The following is a 20,924-nucleotide window of genomic DNA, read 5'->3' as shown; positions in this document are numbered from 1 at the left end:
TGTATATATATGTGCCAAGAATACATGTTACTTAAACTTAAATAATATAGTATAATAAAACAAATATAAAGCAATGATATACATAAAAACATAAATAATATGTGTACCAATTATATAAAGTACTACGTTTTTTGATTTACATATATTTTCCAAAAAAATCTCTCGCTACACTATTATTAACTTGATTTCAATTTTTCCAGCGCAGGTTATTCGTTATTCATGACGTTTAGGAAATGGAATTATAAAAATAATGAAAATATTTAATGATGTCCGCCTCGGCGCATTTGTCTACCATGCAAGAGGTCTCGGGTTCGATTCTCGAGATGAAATATTTTTTTAAAAGAGTGTTTTTACACTAGAATATTAATTTCATAGTCCCCGGACTGGCACCTGAAGCGTAATACTGATCATCTTACATTCATTCATGTAACAAAAATGATCAAGATAGGTGCGGAATAATAATGATGTAATTTTGTATGTATGTAAAAGAATAAAGAAATAATAGGAATTCAAATATTTGTTTGGCAGGCCCTGTGGTGTAATGGCGAAGCACTAGTCTCGTGCACGGAGGGTTCTGGGTTCAATTCCCGGTGAGTTCGCAAAATAATATAAAATGTGATTTTTTCGTGGGTGTTCTGTACTATGATTCATCACCATGATGGGTCTTTTGGCCTGTTGTGGTGTAAAAAAATCCGCTTCCTGAAAAATAAAAAATATGGCTAAACTCCATCGGCCTTTTCACGTTCAATATTATAATGACGCAGAGTGTTGAAACACTCTTCAATCTTCAAACAAAAACCGGTTATCAGGAATTTTGAGTGTTAGGTATCCTAATAAATAATATGCAAATATTTATATTTTTATGAATTTTAAATAAAAAACATTTGGGTAAGGTACCTACTTTAGAGTGGGCCGACGATGTATGAAGTTTTTTTTATTTTTTTAGACATCAACGTGAAACAGGTCTATAAAGTTGCATTTTGGATCACATTAAACGTAAAAATGATTTAAACAAATAAGAGGTTTGAAATTAATCACTGTCTGCACATTTTGTTAATTATCTATATCGATATTTTTTTTAAGTAAAGATATAACTAAATCACATTAAAAATTCGAACACGTTTTAAAACTACCGAAATGCAAAAAGTTTACACTCCGCGGAACTGATTCCGTTGAGCGCTGACGAAAACAATGGCTCATTAAAACAACGCTACCCATTAATTACAAAACAAAGTGCAACTCACGCCCTTAGATGCTTATTTCTTAAGGTGTAATGCACATTATGAAATTTAATTGGACTTATATTCTTCCTTAAATACGAAATGACAGCCGATTTTCCGCAAAAAATCGACTTTTTTGAAAATTTCAAGCTCTGGTCGAGGGCCAAAAGTAGTATCGGATATTTAAAAAAATATTTTTAGCACTTCGAGTAATCCAAAAGGCAACTTTTTAGACCCCTTTCATTTAAAAATTCGGAAAAAAAAATATCGGCCCACTCTAACCTACAATGACTGACGTATTATTATAAATATATACGTTATTCCTACACTAGCTTGCATTCAAAAATAGCAAATATTTTACAAATAAAAAGGAAAATTTCAGTCCTACTGAACTGCACGACCAACTAAAAAATACTTTTTCTTTTCTTTTTTGTTTCTTTTTTAAGCACTAAGTTTGTTACTTTTTTAACTTTTCATAAATAATTACAATTTTTCTAAACGATTATCTAATTCCCTACCATCAAACATTAAACAGGCTTTCTACACAATTAATAATAAAGGGACGTTGTTAAAAAATCACAAAGACAAAGTCCATAAATATTATAAATCTGGGATATACCAATTAAATTGGAATGATTGTGATTCTATCTACATTGGAAAAACTAAAAGAAACTTTAATATTAGAGTAAAGGAACACTTAAGGTGCCTAAATAATGATAATTTTTCTGATTTCGCAAACCATCTGATAGAAAGTAATCATAATTTTAATAAAGACACTGGATTAAAAGTTCTTCATATTAAAAACATAATATTAAAACTAGGCAACTTCAAATCATAGAAATTAAAAAAGCGATTCAAAATAGGAAAAACAGAATAAATAACCAAATAAACAATATTTCCTTTAGTCCACTCCCGTCTAGTTTTAAAGATCGTATCCATCTCACTTTACAAGACCAACATGACAAAAAACCTTGACTTATTGGCTCCATATGTTTCGATGTATATTATTTATTAGGTAATATTTAGTAATCGCTGTTAAAATAAAATAGAATAAGATTCATTCAAGCTTGTGTAGCTTTGAAACCCGTCGGTGGGAAAAAAAGTGCTTATGTAGAATTGAGATGTTGAGGGTTAGAGCTCCTATCCCAGTTAGAGATTGACAGAAGATATGAGGTTGCTGTTTAATGCGTATTTATTACATGGTGAATAAATAATTAATTAAATGTTAGGGTGATGAGGTGTTGAATTGGCTGCACTAGAACTCACTGACTGACTGAATGACTGGCTGGCTGATGCTGACTGACTGACTGGGCGTTACCACGCCCTGTGGTCTCTTTACAGGCCACGTTCCTTTGTCCTTCATTTATCCATTGGGGGAATGTACTGCAGGACTTTGCTTTCTTCGTTATGCATAATATGTGTATTGGATAATATGGCATCGTTATGCATACTATATGTATTGGATAATATGGCGTTTGCATAATATGTTGTATTGGATTCTATAGAAAACGCAGACTTGCTTCATCGGCCGTCGCACTATAATTTCAGGTGAAATTATTTAGCGCGTGTGTGTGTCATCGATCATGGACTACGAACCCCACACTTATAAACAAAGTTGTTTTATGTTTATTTTATTAGCGTAAAAAGTACAGGTAAACGTCGTTTTGCGCCGGTTCGATTTACGTCAGTTCAGTTCGGCCGACACCAGACGGCAGTAGTAGGCGCCCCGATTCTAATAGCAAGCGCACGTTTACACTTTGTTTTATTATATTACCGTGTACGCGAGCAGCCCATTGTATGTGTGAAATTGTTTCTGAGTTAGTTTTCGTTTTGTTTTTAAGAAAAATAAAAAGGTACGATTATATTTTCTAATTTATTATTATTAAAATAAAAGGAATAATTAAATATTTGTAGTTTATGCTATGATTCTGCAAGAAAGGAAGCAACAATTAAAGCAAATGCAATTGGATGCTTTTTTAAAAATGTCTGAGAATTTAATTTAGTATTAATTTAGTACCGACGAACTGGTGAGTTCTAACAAACAACCAAACAAACCATCACGCCGTTTCCCCGTAAGGGTAGGCAGAGAGGATAGAACGCCACAACACTCTATATTTGCATACAGATCTCGCTTCCTCTACATTCATACATCTTCTCATGCACGCGCGCCGATTATTCCGACTTTTGACATGTCCATCTTCAAGTATTTGTTGGATTTGGTCATGCCATGTCTTTCTCGGTCTTCCTCTATTTCTGCATCCATCAACATTCGCATTGTAAATATTCTTAGCCGTTCTCTCGCTGTCCATTCGTTCTACATGTCCAAACCAGCGCAGAGCTCCTTTCTTGATTTTGTCGATAATGCTTGTCTCAGCCTTACATAATGTACGGATCTCAACATTTGTGCATCTATCGTACATAGTTTTACCGCACATTCGCCTGAGAGATCGCATTTCGACAGCATTCAGCCTACTTTCATCCCTGTTTTTCCAAGTCCATACTTGGTGAGTTAGTATTTATTATTAAAAAATCACTATTTATATCAAGAGATTATTATTTATTTTGTAAACGCAGTTAAACTGTATTTATTAAATACATTTATAATTTATTTTGAATATATATAGGATATGACAACGTATTTACTAAACATATTCGTTTGTTCTTAGAATTTTGACACGGAATCTAATTTTATATCTTCTATTATATTTGTGATCATTTTACTCCGATTTTTTTTTATTTACGCCGGTATCTCTCGGAATGGAACCCCGGTGTCAAACGACATTTACCTGTATTTAATTTTACAGAAAGGATGGGAATTTCACAGAGAATAAAGTATTTTAAAAATTGGCATTTAGGATATTAGGAATAGACGATATTACGCGAATTTAATTTTTGCTCTCTTTTATTGGGGTATTTTTTTCTGTGGTAATATTTTCTCTAATATTTTTTTCAGATTGCGATGCATGTCGACCTTTCTTCACTGGAGTCCATCAAATCCTTTGTGGAGGTCGCTAAAGAAGGATTTAACAAGATAGATGTCCTTATCAACAATGCTGGCGTTGCTGTACCCACTGTTGGGGGCGAAAAGACTAAAGACGGCTTCGAAATCAATTTCGGAGTAAATCATTTGGCTCCGTTCTTGTTGACTAACTTGCTGATCGATAGATTGGAGGCGGCTGCACCCAGCAGGTAAATTATAATGTTTTAAAATCTATATTTATAATTTTAAAAACCCATCAGGGTTATATTTATTTATTCATATTTCATTCTTACAAACTATAAACAATAATAAAAATAATGTTACCCGTGCCGAGGACACTTGACAATATACTTTTTTGAAATGTTTTTACATTTGAGAATAAACAAAAAAGACAAACTTAATAAACAGAGATAATTAACAAAATATTCAGACTGTTTTAAAAACTACGTATATATGTACAATGTACATCTATATTATTTATATTACAAAATGCACAATGAAAATAACAAGAACCTAACATAAGCTATACATTTGTGAAGCAGTTGATTCAATATTGGTTTGGGCGAATAAGACAATCCATTTTACTTCTACCCAGCTCCACTACCCATTTTTTTATAGCCTTTTTGAACATTTTCTCGTTACTAATTGTTTTAATAGACAGTGGAAGTAGGTTATAGATTTTAATTGAATAATACTCAAAATCCCCTTGTCCGAAAGTGGTATTAATTTGTATTTGTTTAAGTTGTCTTTGTGTTGAGGATCTAGTGATTGTAATATTTGTATGTGATGTATTGTAGGGGTTATGTCTTTCATTTGAGTAAGAGTAGTTTTTGAATCTGTAAGTGTGTATTGTTTTAGCGTATAATTGTTTTGGTGTCATAACTTGTGATTTGTGGAATATTTCTTCAGTAGATGTCTGTATAAACATGTAACATGTTAAGTTATGCTAAGTCTCGTCTGGTGTGGTCATCATGTCATTGTGATTTTTAACCTTTTCTGTGCTATGAAATGAAATATTTTTTTAAAAGGGTGATTTCACACCAGAATATTTCGTAGTCCCTGGACTGGTACATGAACCGTAAGACTGATCATCTTACCTTCATGTAACAAAACTAATGATCAAGATACGCTGCGATTGGTGTACCACTGCAGTGCCCTATGCACTATTAGGTGCGGAAAGGGAATGATGATGAGAGAGAATATTATTTTTATTATGATTGAATATTGAATTCCTGCGTGGGCGGATATGTACCTACTAAAAAGCATCAACACATAAAGTGATCACTTACACCAGCCAATGACAGGTCATAAGCCCTATAAATGCCTAGACTTCTATATTCCCTTCTTTAAGGTATTCTTCATCCCTGTTGTAATTTGTTTATCTTAATGACTCCCGAGGGAGTGAAATCCAGTATTTTGTCTACAAGCATTTGGACAAACTCGAATATTGTAATAAAACCAACTGGTCCAAGAAAAAATTTAAAAATTGGAAAATTTTATTCAGGCATTGCCTAGTATGTGAAATAATTCAGTCAGATGAATCTCTTCACAACGATAAAGGTTTCAGCTCTTTAACTTCTCTAAAATCAACAAATGGAAGAATTGAAGAAACATGGATGTTCAAACATAGGCAAAATGGGGAATGTTACGCAGTATGTAAAGTGACTACTTGAACTCTTTTTTTCTATGATATATTTTGTTGCCCTTTAATAATAAGGAATATTTTAATGTTTTTTTATATTTTTTATTTCCTTTTTTAATTACTATGAAAAAAGAAAATACCTTATAATCTTTTACAGAATATTTTCTTTTCTCTTTCTTTTGTTAAACAAAAATATTATAACTGTCTATTTATTATAGGAGCAAAAATTCATAAACATATCTTGTAGACCCACAAACAGGCCATGCCTTAGTGGGATTTTTTTGTTTACTATTATTACTGTTAATATGTATTTCATTGCTCTGTAATTATCATTTATTTTTTGAATACTCTGTTTCACCTCTTATGTATATTGTAAAAAAAACCAGGCAATGACATGTCATAAGCCCTGTAAATGCCTAGACTTCCATATTCACTTCTTTAAGGTATTTTCCATCCCTGTTGTAATTTTTTTATTTAAAAAAAAAATTATTTTTCAAAAATATTCACAAAATATTCTTAAATTTAAGTCCTGCTGAGTTGCATACATACAACTCGTCAGCAGATTCTTATAAATTACATTGATTATTTACACTTAACCTACATTAACAATAATTTTACTTGAAAAACAATTACAGATTACATTATGAAAAATTAAAAACCATCACTAATACAAAAAACTTTTTTCTAATAACCATAATTTGAGCAAATGTCGCACTCCTGTATTTAACTCAGTATTTTTAATATTGTTTGGTAACATGTTAAATATTTTAGGTATACTGTATTGCAGTGTCCTTTTGCCATATTTATTGCAGTATCTAGGAACAGCTAGCCCTTCCATACTAGTAAACCTGGTGTTGTAATCATGTACCAACTTGAGTTTATACTCGGAGTGCGACGCATGCTGACAAATTAATTTGTACCAAAGTAGAGCCCTAACAGATAATTTATTTACAGATTTATACATTAATGATATTGAAATATTGTGTCTCTGGCGGTATACATCTTTATGTAGTAGCAATTTGATCATAGAATTTTGCAAGGTTTGAATAAAATGAATATTAGTTTCACTTGATAACCCCCAGGAAGTTATGGCGTATGGTATAATTGATTCCGAGAGAGATAAGTCAATAATTCGTAAAGTATTAACAGGGACATAATATTTTAATATGTACATTCTATTACTTATTGCTCTTAATCGCTTGCACAATTTTCTAATATGTACATCCCATTTAAAATTACAATCTATAGTTAAACCTAAATAAACATACTGCTCAATATTTTTAATATTTTCACACGTGCACGGTTGCATAATTTGTTACATATTGGTAAAAAAAAATACGACTTTCAAACTTTCCGGCTTGTTGTTTTGAATTACCATGTTTCTAGCTTAATGTCGAATAAGGAAGAAAGAAATACCCCATGAAACACCAAGTGAAAGCTCATGCTGGAAGAAATCATGCTGAAAATGGACCTTTTGCATTATTTGAGTAAAAAAGTAACGCCGCATGGGCCTTTGATTTAGAAGAATAATTATATTAATAAACTTATTTTTTTTAGGGTTGTGATAGTGTCATCGCAGCTGTACAAAGATGGGAAAATAGATTTAGAAGATCTCAATCTTACGAAGAAGATCGATGAGTTGCAGAAAAATAGAAAGTTGCGAGAAGACCCTGCCTATTCCAATTCTAAACTCATGAATATCTACTTCGGTAAAGCTTTGGCCGAGAAGACCAAGGATAAAGGAATCGACGTGTTTATTTTATGTCCTGGATTTACGTACACAAACTTATTCAGGTATCCATTGTAGTTATTTATTTTATTTTTCTGGTGAGGTGCGATTTCCAATCCTTAATTAACTGATTCACAGCTTAATAAATTCCTTTGGCCATAAGTCGAATGTGATGGTTTTTGAAAAAAAATGAAAGTATGACTTAATGTTTAATTTATTTTTGTTCTTCAATTTTTAATTATTATCTATGTATTTTTAAATTTATATTTATGCTTCAATTTTTTATTATTATTGGTATGTTTTCCAATTTATATTTTTGTTTAATTTCTTTATTACTAATGTTATATTTTATAATGTGTATTTATGCTTCATTTTTTATTATTATCGGTATGTTTTCCAATTTATAATAATTATGTCTCATTTTTATACTATTAATGGCATATTTTCTAATTTGCTTTTATGATTCAATTTTTATTGTTATTACCTGCATGTTTCCTAATTTATATTTATATTGATTTTTTTAAATGTTAATATTATTCTTTGAATTTATTGAGCATTATTTAATGAAATAAAAAAAAACACAGGTAAAAAATAAGGTTCTTCCTAAACACAGGAATTTCCTAGCTAGTCGGGACCTGAAACAAAGAAACTCTGTACATTTTAAAACTGAAATACATAAATAAATAATATAAATAAATGTGGTAACACATGGTAGAAGAATTTGTGTGAATGAATGACTGAGAACGATATTGAAAGGAGGGTGAACAGAGTGAATGGTGCACTTAAATCAACCTTGGCAAATAAATGTTTGTTGCAAGACGCAAAATTAGTGGCTCACAATGGAGTCCTGGTCCTGACTCTGATGTATCGGAGCAAAGTATGGACTTGGAAAACTGGGATGAAAGTAGGCTAAATGCTGTTGAAATGCGATCTCTCAGGCAAATGTGTGGTAAAACTATGTATGATAGGTGCACAAATGTCGAGATCCGTAAACTGTGTAAGGCTGAGATATGCATTATCGACAGAATCAAGAAAGGGGTGCTGCGTTGGTTTGGACATATAGAGCGAATGGACAACCAAAGAACGGCTAAAAGGATCTACGATGCGAATGTTGATGGATGCAGAAAACGAGGAAGGCCGAGAAAGACATGGCACAATCAAGTCCATCAAATACTTGAAGATGGACATGTCAAAAGTAGGAATAATCGGCGTGCATGCATGAGAAGATGTATGAATGTAGAGGAAGCGAGGTATGTGTACCAAGATATAGTGATATGGCGTTCTATCCTTTCTGCCTACCCCTACGGGGAAACGGCGTGATAGTTTGTTTGTATGAAACTTCTTGGTTTAGTTTTACTTTTTATTATTTTGACCAACAAGCGCTTTCACCTAAGTAGGCATCTTTAAGACTGGTGAATTGTTTACAACGTTTACAGCGATAGATGCACAAATGTTGAGATCCCTACATTATGTAAGGCTGAGATAAGCATTATCGACAAAATCAAGACAGGAGCTGTGCGCTGGTTTGGACACGTAGAGCGAATGGACAATGATAGAATGACTAAAAATATTTATAATGCGAATGTTGATGGATGCAAATAGACGAAGACCGAGAAAGATATGGCATGACCAAATTCAACAAATACTTGAAGATAAACATGGTAAAAGTCGGAATAATCGGTGCACGTGCATGAGAAGATGTGAGAATGTAGAGGAAGCAGACCTGTATGCAAAGATAGAGCGATGTGGCATTCTATCCTCTCTGCCTACCCTTACGGAGAAACGGCGTGATGGTTTGTTTGGATATAAAAAAATGTTTTGTGTCCAAAATGTACTGAAGGGATTATTTAAAAATTTCAAATATTTTTTATCTTTTATGCTTTAGAAATTATTAGTCTTAAATAACTAGTCTGAATTTAATTAAATAAGGTATTTTCACAGATCGGAAATAACATTTAAAATATATTCAACTGGATTTTTACGATTCTAATGATAAAACTATCAATGCATAGAAAACAAGATTTTACTCGTAATTTTTGGGTTAAAAAAAGAGTACATTCAAAACGGCTCGCTGTCCATGTCGGCCTCGTGGTGTAATGGTCAGCGCATTTACCTACCATGCAAGAGGTCTCGGGTTCGATTCCCAACATGGTTGATGTGAAACATTTATTTAAAAGGGTGTTTTCACACTAAAATATACCTGAAGCGTAAGACTGATCATCTTACCTTCATGCAACAAAAATGATCAAGATACGCTGCGATTGGTGTACCGATGCAGTGCCCCATGCACCATTATGTGCGGAAAGGGAATGGTGGTGGGTGGTCCACGTCACATCATTTTAATGTCGCAGGTCATGTCCGCCAGCTTCTAGCAAACATTGTGTACAAGTATGGCGCGGTAACATAATACACGCTGTTTGTCTCACGGGGCGCGAGACATCTAGTTCTTCTTCTTCTTCTTCTAGTGCCTTGCCGGGTCCCCCCGACGTTGGCGATTACTACAGCGAAAGCACATGTATCTGTCCTGCGCTAATTGCACATTTTGCAGCATTCTGTCAAATTCTTTGCTATCTTATAAGCCCACAATATCAAGTTTATTTGTAGCTGCTCGACAAACTATTATTGACAATTCAATTCCATAAATTAAAAAATACTTACTTGTTTTTTTTTATTACCGTAAAACGGGGTTAAATTGCACTATCAAGGGTAACATTGCATCAAAAAAAAAAAGTTTTTAGAGACACCTGTTGTCATTGCTACTAACAATAACTCATTGTTTCTCCAAATATTCAATGGATGTCACTTTTCACTCTTACCTAAGGTAATTTTCCATTCAATATGGTACTTTAGTACTGAGCGATTAGCGGTTTGGGTTGGTTGTGCAGTTTTTATGAATAATTTCTATAGGTAATTCTTATCACATCTTCAACAGTGTGTATCATTCTAAGGTGAGTAAAGTGATTTCGTATGTTGAATTTTGTCATGTATTTGATAATACCAGTATTTCTTACTAAATTTACCAAAAAATATTAATATTAATATTTCCATGTCCATGTGGAATCTATTAAGATACTGAAGGAAAAAAAAAGTGATGCAATGTCACCCCGCCCTAGGGCTTACTTTGCATCATTTTTCAAAAAATTATAGCTTGTATATGAAACTACAAAATATACTTATGACCACAAAAAAGTAAAGGAAATATATTATATAACCATGACATTTATTGTCAAAAACACTACTCATCTCCTCGATGAAAAAAATCATTATAGCTGAAAAGTTATTAAAAAGTGATGCAATTTAACCCCGTTTTACGGTACCTTAAACTTGTTTTTTATTTTTTACTATTATATCAAATTGCATTGTAGTATTAGCAAATACGCATTTCATAGATACATATTTTTATTTCTGAAAAGAAAAAAATCGAAGCTTTCGAGGTGTGGTGTTGGCGGCGAGTGCTGCGGATTCCGTGGACGGCCAGACGTACGAATGCATCTGTTCTCCAGGAACTGGACATAGGAGAAAGACTGATATCCATGTGCGAGACAAGAATCCTGCAGTTCTCTGGGCATATTTCCAGGGGAGACTCTGATAGTTTGGAGAAAACTATTCTCCTGGGAAGTGTCGAAGGGACAAGGTCGCGTGGACGTCAACCGACAAGATGGAGCGGTACAGTCACTGAGTTATCAGAATCATCACTGACGAATGCCTATAGAAGAGCACAAGACCGTTCCAGATGGAGGGAGACTGTCCACAGACGAGCCATGCCTGGAGTCAGGCGTAATCACCATCCTCAGACATGAGGCACGGATTGAAGAGAGATTTTTATTTCTTATTTTTTTGTGATAATATATGCTTGCTTGTTTATTCATTTAACTTAAAAATGTCTTTCTTGCTTACCGTAGCACTTTATTTATTGTTTGCTTTACAGAATTTATTTCACAAGCTTATATCTTTGCATTTTTTGTTTATATGCTTACTGTTTTTTCTTGCATACCTTTGTTATTATTGTTTTTTTTTACTTTGTAAAACTTTTTATTATATCATGAAGAAGTATAGAAATTGAAAAAATAATATTTTCAGGCGTTGCCTAGTATGTAGGTGAAATAATTCAATTATATGAATCTCACCCGCATAAATAAAGGTTTCAGCTCTTTAACTTCACAAACATCAACAGATGAAAGAATTGAAGGAATATAGATGTTCAAATATAGGCAGAATGGTGAATGTTACACAGTGTGTAAAGTGGCCACTTAAACCAGCCATTGACAGATCATAAGCCCTGTAGATGCCTAGACTTCTATATTACCTTCTCTTGAATGTTCTTCATCTCTGTTGTAAAATGTTAATATAAACAGCTCCCCAGGGAGTTGAATCCAGTCCTTGTCTACAAAAATTTGGACAAACTCAAAATATTGTTGATATATTTAAGTATAATGTACATCCCCCTTGAAGTGATTACTCACGAAAATGGCGCTATAAAAATTGTCCAAATTTATTATTATCTATTATATCATGCGGAATCAAAAGTGGAATGGTCCGTCTATTCATTTTAGGAAGTTTCTGAAATAGGCAGTGAAACATATTTTATTTTATTTGGGAAACCAACAGATCTACATACATATTTATAGTAAACAAACAGACATAGTGTATAAACTCAGAACCAATAACAGATTTCCACAAAGTATACAAAGTTAGTGAAGAAAATATATTACATATTAAATAAATACATATAAGTTTATACATAAAAATGTTATTTTCATGTACTCAATAATCAAAGATTTTTTAAATATTTATTTTAAGAACATTAAGTTACTGTAAATTGGGCGGGATAAGGACAAAAATGCTTGAAGAGAGGATAAGGAGGGGAGGGGAGATGTACATATTTATTATTATAATGTCTACTAAGTTACATAATACATTTTTAGTGTAAATTTTAAATCTGACAGAGTGATGTTTGTGTAATCTATATTTTTAAATTTTGTATTTTTTATTATTAAAGAACAGTAAGTTATTGTAAATTGGGCGGGATTAAGACAAGGATGCTTGAAGAGAGGATAAGGAGGGGAAGAGAGATGTACATATTTATTATTATAATGTCTACTAAGTTACATAATGCGTTTTTAGCGTAAATTTTAAATCTTACAGAGTTATGTTTGTGTAGTCTATGTCTTTAAATTTTGTATTGTACACTGAAAAAGTCCCACGAAAAAAAGCATTTTTAACATACAATGTTTTACTTATTGGTGTTGTTTTCTTCGAGTTAACTAATGAGTTGATATAATGCTATTTTATCAACTCATTACTAAAACTTAAACTCATCAAAATAGCATTATATCAACTCATTAGTTAACCCAAAGAAAAAATGTTGATAATGATCCTTAAGATAAAAATAACTTTATTTAATTTACTTTCATATAACTTTGAATTATCTATCCTTACCTGTTTTGTATAAATACATTGAACTTTTTAATAAAGATACCAGTCTCGAAGATGTCGCGAAAGCGATGAAACCGGTCACCGGATATTCCAAATTTGTGGATTAACGTATCACTCGTCTTTTATTTATATAATAGATTAATTGATTATTTTTTATTGCAGGCACAATTTACGCTGGTATCACTATGTTTTCCTCGCCCCGATATTCTTCTTTGTTATGAGATCAGCTAAACAGGTAAGATATTATTTATTTATTTACCGACTTGTTAAGTCCTTTTAACAATGGTAAATATATTTCTTTATAACACATATATACAGGTACAATTAAAATAAAATACTGGCCCGCACCCGTCTCACGAATCTATCTCGTTTCCATGTACCAACAGTTCGCACCAACTATGCACAGAACTCTCCTCTGATTCGCTTGGCGCGTAGTCATAATGTATTTTTCAATAGCATAGATATATTTAACTGCAGTAAACCCACTTTTAAAATAAGAGTTAAAAAACTATTATTTGAAAAAAACTCTTGTTTCTTTATAAAAAACATGTTTTTACATTATAAATTTAAGATGTTTCTATTCACTCATATCAAACAAACACACACTCACCCTGTCCATAAACCCACATATTCACATTCCTACCAAAACCACACTCCACTCGCTTACCCACGCATCCCCACACACAAAAAGCTCGCTGACATACACATCTACATGTATTAATATCTAACTGAACTGCATTTTCATAATTGTATTTATGTGGAAAACTGATTTGGCTTTATTTTATGTTTTTTTATAATGTTGTGTGTATTTTTTTGTATTGCTGTTGTTTTTCTGAATAAACAATAAAAAAAAAAAAATACAATTAAATAAAATTAAAGCTAGGACAAAAAATTCAATAATAATTACTACCTCGAGACAAGATCTGTAGCTCAATCACAAATAACTATCTACGTGCTAATAAGCGACGTGATAACAATTTCTCACTATGGTTGTTTATCGTATTCGCGATCACAATGGAACATAATATTAAATGTCAAAATACTTACGTTTCGCGACGAATAATCCTGCAGCGCAATCACATATTTGAATTCCACCGGTGTAAATATGGAAAATATTTCAAAACTGCTATTTTTATTTATGCATTTATTATTTATCATGCTGTTTATTGCATTTAGCCGGCGGTTGGCAAGCCAAATGTCAAAAAAACCAGTCGCCATAGTAATTGTAATTTAATTTTCACTTTTTTTGTATTCGATACTCATTACTATTTTGCAAATGCAATATATTGTATAATTTACTATGGTAAACGCCGATTTTTCGCCAATAAACTGTATTCATTTACGAGGAAAACAAAAAACAAACCGACACGAGCGTTGACTTAGAGATTACACATGCGTTGACTTATGACTGTGATAACTTGAGCATGTTTATTATTGTTAATTGAGATCGCTCAAATGCTTTGCATGTTTTTAAGCACGTCGATAGTTATTTGTGATTGAGCCACTGGTCTATCTCAGTATTGTTGATCCATGATACAGTTTCGAGTTGCCTGGATTCTTGTTTTGGGGAGTCTGAAACCTTCACCTGCCCTCGTAGGATAGCGATGAATTTCGCCATTACGCTGAACATCACTAAACATGTATTCGGGCAATAATTTATTTTTTAATTGAAATATTAACACTAATGTATTTAAAATGACTCTTTGCTGTACGAAAAGCATGTTTAGTACCGTCAACATTTGTTGAATCTTTGTATATCTGCCACATCTCGATATCGTCCCTTATTCTGAGTCCTCTGCGTAACATTATATTGATTTTCAGTGCTCAGAAAGACAATACTAGAACAATAATCGTCAGCATCGTGGTGCAGTGGTCAGCGTGTTTGCCTGCCATGCAAGAGGTCTCGGGTTCGATTCCCGACATGGTTGATATGAAATATTGATTTGAAAGGGTGTTTTTACACTAGAATATTTCATAGTACCTGGACTGGTACCTGAAGCGTAAGACTGATCATCTACCTTCATGTAACAAAAAAGATCAAGATATGCTGCGATTGGTGTACCGATGCAGTGCCCTATGCACCATTAGGTACGGAGATAAAATGATGATGAAAATACTTTTTTTTAACCTTTCAAATCAGCAAAGTTAGTTGCCACACCCTGTACTATATATTATAAATCTATGCAATATCTCGCAGCAGTCTCCTGCAATGGTCTCTTCCTGCAGACAAAATCCAAACTTGTACACTTCTCCCGAAAATGGCTTTCGGTTTGGTGAACTTAATATGTTCATCCAGGACCAGTGAACACTTTCGGGGCCACAAAAGAGAAATTTCTCTGGATGAAAGTTGTATGGGTTTTTGGTATTAAATAATTCCAATTACAAATATATTACTTCAAATTCTGCTGGGATCTCCTCTTGTAACCGCATGACCAGAAATGTGTCAATGACTCTTTTTAAAAAAAATGTCTAACATCCAGTACCGTCATAAATTGGAACAATGTCTCAGAACCATTGTCATTAAACCTCGGTTATACCCCTTCTGTGGGTGTAGGGATGGGCACACTCAAGAGGACTTTAAAATTGACTGTGGAATATTAATTGGATGAAGTGCTGTCACGCCCGCTGCTCCCCACGCTTCTTCTTTTTCAACCTTATTCTCTCCACTGCTGGATGGCGGCCTCTTCCAAACGTCTCCATTTCTTCCTATCAGCCGCTTTCATCATCCACGAGGCAATGTCGTCGACCCATCTCTTCTGTGGCCTTCCAACACTTCTTTTGTTTGCCCATGGTCTCCACTTTATTATTCTGGGTGTCCACCTGCCATCATTTTGTCTCGCCAAGTGTCCTGCCCACTGCCATTTCAATTTCGCTGCCCGATCCATGATATCCACGACTCCGGTTCGGCGCCTTATTTCTTCATTTCTTACTCTGTCCCCTAAGGGACTGTTTGATGTCTAAACATACACCGAGCATCTGTCTTTCCATGGATCGTTACGTGCATTTTAATTTCTGGCTACTTTTTTGTGTTACAGACATGGTTTTTAGTCTGTATGTTGTCACCGGCAATATGCACGATTCATGTACTTGTCTTTTTAAGCATATAGAGACTTCTTTATTTTCAAAAATATATTTAAGTTTGCCGAAACCAGCCCAACTTAGCCCTATTCTTCTTGGTAACTCCGCTGTCTGGTTATCTTTACCAAGTTTGAATTTATGTCCTAGATATATGTATTCATCAACCACTTCGATTTTATTATTGTTAATAAAAATGTCTCGTCCTGTTGGACTCATAATCTTTATTTTATGAATATTCATTTCCAAACCAATCCTTTTTGAAGCCTCATGAAGTTCCATAATCATTTCACGCTATCTCCTCGCACCATGATGCCATATTTCTTTTATTTTTTTATTTATTAATAAAACATATAAGACATGAATATCATGATATTATATTCCCAGGAGTTGTACGAGAAAACTCATTTGGGACGGTACATAAAAAAAATAGTACATTTCTTGTAACAATACATAGTATACATTTAAACAATAAAAATTTTAACAAATTTTAACAATCAATGAACTTAATATTAAAAAAGGAAAGAAAACATTTAAACAATCTGTGAACTTAATATTAAAGAAGAAAATAAAAACATTCAAACAATCTGTGAACTTAATATTAAAAAAGAAAGGAAAAACATTATTATTTAATTTGTGAATGGCACAATACACACTTTGGCTATTGCTAGGCTTATGATGCCTCTGTAAATGCATATCCATATTCCCCGTTAAAGCATGCTGTCCATCTCTATTGTTGCATACGTCAATTTGTTGTTTTGTTACAGGGTGCCCAAACGAGTGTATACTGCGCTACTGAACCGAGTTTAAGAGGAAAGTCTGGGACGTTTTACGCTAATTGCAAAGAGACCGAAATACAAAAGATAAAGTATGATAAAGAAATAGAACAGAAATTGTGGGTGGCCAGTGAGAATATGATCGATTCTCACGCTGCCTGATACTGATGCATTGCTAGAAATTTCCAAATAAATTAATGCAGTGTCTACGCTTTATGGACATCAATGTGTACATATTATTATGTGTGAATAATAGATGGATCTGGGATATGTGGCCGGGGTCCCAATTCGGAACTAACACTGTATTCCTTCACTGTCATACAGCGAAATTATAATTTGATTTATTTAACACTTTATAAACATATGCAGTTAATATACATGTAGGATTTTGGTTGCTGAGGGTTCTTCAATTCAACAACAACAACAAACCATCACGCCGTTTCCCCGTAAGGGTAGGCAGAGAGGATAGAACGCCACAACACTCTATCTTTGCATACAGATCTCGCTTCCTCTACATTCATACATCTTCTCATGCACGCGCGCCGATTATTCCGACTTTTGACATGTCCATCTTTAAGTATTTGTTGGATTTGGTCATGCCATGTCTTTCTCGGTCTTCCTCTATTTCTGCATCCATCAACATTCGCATTGTAAATATTCTTAGCCGTTCTCTCGCTGTCCATTCGTTCTACATGTCCAAACCAGCGCAGAGCTCCTTTCTTGATTTTGTCGATAATGCTTGTCTCAGCCTTACATAATGTACGGATCTCAACATTTGTGCATCTATCGTACATAGTTTTACCACACATTCGCCTGAGAGATCGCATTTCGACAGCATTCAGCTTACTTTCATCCCTGTTTTTCCAAGTCCATACTTCGCTCCCATACATCAGGGATGGGACCAGGACTCCGTTGTGAACTGCCAATTTTGCCTCTTGTGACAAAATTCATTTATTTAAATATAACATATACATTACAAACATATATTCAATACGTACACATGTACATGTATAACATTATAAAAAAGAAAAAATACATGAACGAGACTCATGTCAAAGTAGTAGGAGAATCCTGCTTCGGAAAACCCCTTCGGATACATGGAACAGATCAATATCCAGAGCGATGTTGTTCAGCATAGTGATAGCCCTTCTAACAGGCAGAAATGTTCATCATAATCTCAGAATTATCAATCATACCGCACAACAATCGATAAAAATGTGTAGTCAAATACACATTCCCTCTAGTCTCTAAACTGTTGTAGCCGAGCATACCCTGGAGAAACTCGGTCGGGTAGAGCCGAGGATAATACCCACATTTTCTCATGTAGAGATATCTCAGAAACTTCTTTTGGATTTTCTCTATCATAGGAGAGTACTTCAGTTCATGTGGCCTCCAAATCATCGAGCCACTCTCGAGTCTACTTCGCACCAAGGAGTTGTAAAGAGATCTCAGTATGCGGGTATTTTCAAAAACCCTGGCAGTACGCAGAACGAATCCCAACATCTTCAATGCATTACCACTGATTGTCTCTATGTGTTCATGAAACGTCAGGGTGCTCCTACCCCAGTTGGAGATTAACAGAGGACACGAGGTTGCTGTTTAGTGCGTATTTATTACATGGCAAATAAATAGTGTTGCGTCAGTGTTATATTACAGCGATGATGGGTTAAAGAGACTGCACTTAAACTACATGCTGGAACTGAGTGACTGCGTCGATCTGGACTGAACTGGCCGAACTGGGCGTTGACTGCGTCCTGTGTCTCTTTATAGGCCACGTTCCTTTGTTGTTCATTTGGCCATGGTAGGGACGATATGAATGTACTGCAGGATGACGATCTTGTCTTTATGTGAAATACTGTTAGAGTTGCATAGTATGTTGTATTGGATTCTATAGAAAATGATGACATAGCTTCTTGGAGTCATTGCACTATTTCAGGTGAATTGTATTAGCACGTGTGTGTTATCGATTATGGACTATGAATTCCGCATACATATAAGGGCATATATTACCTTAAGGCAAGTTATGTTTGAGAAAATTACAAGCACATGCACATATTATAATTTTATACAAAAATTATCTAAAAATTTACACTATACTATGAAGAGAGGAGAGGAGAGGTGATGGGAGGAAAGATGTAGGAAAAAAGAACAACTCAAACATTTAGAAAGTGACATTTCAATCTTGATTTAAATGTAAATAAAGAAGGAATATATTACAGATTGCAAAAAAAAACATTGGTGGCAAAATTACTTTTTGGTTTGGTGAATGGGATAATTATTATGTGATCAGTGGGCACAAATGTATCAGCCCGTTAAATCATTCACAAATCATTAAGAATGCACGAATAAATTAGCTCGCTCGCAGTAAAGCAACAAATAGAATATAATGTAGCCATTTTTGTACATGAAATAATCAAGGTGATAAATCCTACAAGAAATAGAATTAAATTTAACCAACAATGTCATACATATGAAACTAGGGATAAAAAAAGATAAGAATACCAATGAGGAGAAAAACAGCCACAAAACTCATTGTAAAAAGGATTGAAGCTGTACAATGAGTTACCTGAAGAAATAAAAGAAACAGAAAGCATTGAAATATATGCTCTTAAGTACTTTTGATAGAAAATTGTAATGTTATTAAAAGCTTATATTAGTTCTTACGATGTTATGAACTAACTTAATAAAGTATAAATAAATAGATACGCGGCATACACGCAACGCAACGCAACACACAAACCCACACACCACACAGTTGTTCGCGTCTGCGACATTTGTGGTGTCTCTTGTACGAGTGACTCAATATTAATATGGACCAACCGTTGACATTTTCAATGTGTCATGTTTATGTGTAGTTATTTATATAATGTAATATAAACCCTCGTGGTTATGAACTTTTTAAATTCTATTTAATTGTGAAAATAAAATCTTTTTGCATATAATTGTTTGTTATTTATAAATTAAGGCATTTGTGGCAGAGGATCGAGAAAGTTGAAAGCTTTAAACTCTTGGGAGTTTACTCAACTGAGGATAGTGGCTTGCACAAAAAGCAATGTGTACGATTAGGTCAAAATAAAGTACTGATTATTTAACTTTTGTATGATGCGAGTACTCCTGTACTTCTGACAGATGCCAGTTAGCCAGTTAATTCAAGTTTCCTGGTAGTAGCTCTCCGGATTTTGCTAGGAGCGGCTCTTTCGCTGCGACTGCAAACAAAAACGAATGCCTTTTTTAGGTTTTAAAAATTAGATCAAAATATTATCACTTTTCTTTAAAAGGATTAACCCACTAAGCCTCTATTTAGAGGCTTGTCAGCAGGTAGGATAGAGGGGATATGGAAGGAGGTTATGAAAAATACACTACAACACCCAGACCAATTGAGAAAAAAATCTTTCTTGGATTTTTTTCTTGCTCTTGACTTCAATGTTAAAAAAATATTCCATTTTTCCCATTTCAAATCTGTCATTTTTTGCACGTGTAGTCATAACACAGCACCGTAGCGCGAGGAAGTTTTTGGCACAGTAAGGGAAGGGTTCAAACTGTCTCAGTGAGTCACATCTTGATGGAAGGTGTGATTCTATAAAATGCTGCAAACGCCTAGTTGCATTCCGCCGGTAACACTACTGACTAGTCCAACTCGTTAGCGTCCGCATCGCGAACCCCGGGCAATGGGATCACACTCATAACGGTATGATCACAGAAGATAACGAGAGGAGGAAAGGCGAGTTTCTGGCGCCTCCAAACCAGAACCAACCAGCTAAGAGAAGGTAGCCCCGACAGAAAAATCAACCAAAGAAGGCAGCGAGAAAACACTCTGGTCATCTTTTCCCAGGAATAAATATGGCGAGTTCATCCAATAAGCAGTTGTCCCGGCTGCGGAATACGAGAGTAACGCAGGACCGAGATACTTTCAGTATAGTGATCGCCAATGTCGGGAGAACCTGACAAGGCACCGCGAGATGAGAAGGGAACGGTTGACAAATAAAAGAAACCACTGTACTTCCTCATTGTGAGCAGAAGTGAATGCTAAAAATTCCCTTTTCTTGTTATTCTTGTATTGTGTTTT

General features: G+C 34.1%; 1 protein-coding gene across 1 annotated transcript; it reads left to right on the top strand.

Moving 5' to 3' along the window:
• The first annotated feature begins 4,178 nt into the window (after window positions 1-4,178).
• On the top strand, window positions 4,179-19,442 carry LOC148273137 (retinol dehydrogenase 14-like). Its single transcript, XM_088239081.1, has 4 exons — window positions 4,179-4,409; window positions 7,400-7,636; window positions 13,170-13,242; window positions 16,850-19,442. Exons 1-4 carry the CDS (start codon window positions 4,180-4,182, stop codon window positions 17,018-17,020), a joined length of 711 nt encoding a protein of 236 aa, XP_088095207.1. The 5' UTR covers window position 4,179; the 3' UTR covers window positions 17,021-19,442.
• The last annotated feature ends 1,482 nt before the right edge of the window (window positions 19,443-20,924 follow it).

The sequence above is a fragment of the Micrasema longulum genome, unplaced genomic scaffold (assembly GCF_059751315.1).
Source record: "Micrasema longulum isolate JH-2025_06_02 unplaced genomic scaffold, ASM5975131v1 h1tg002064l, whole genome shotgun sequence".
NCBI classification, from domain to species: Eukaryota; Metazoa; Arthropoda; class Insecta; order Trichoptera; family Brachycentridae; genus Micrasema; species Micrasema longulum.
The sequence above is the reverse complement of the archived record's forward strand: the minus strand, read 5'-3'. Positions and strand labels throughout refer to the sequence as shown.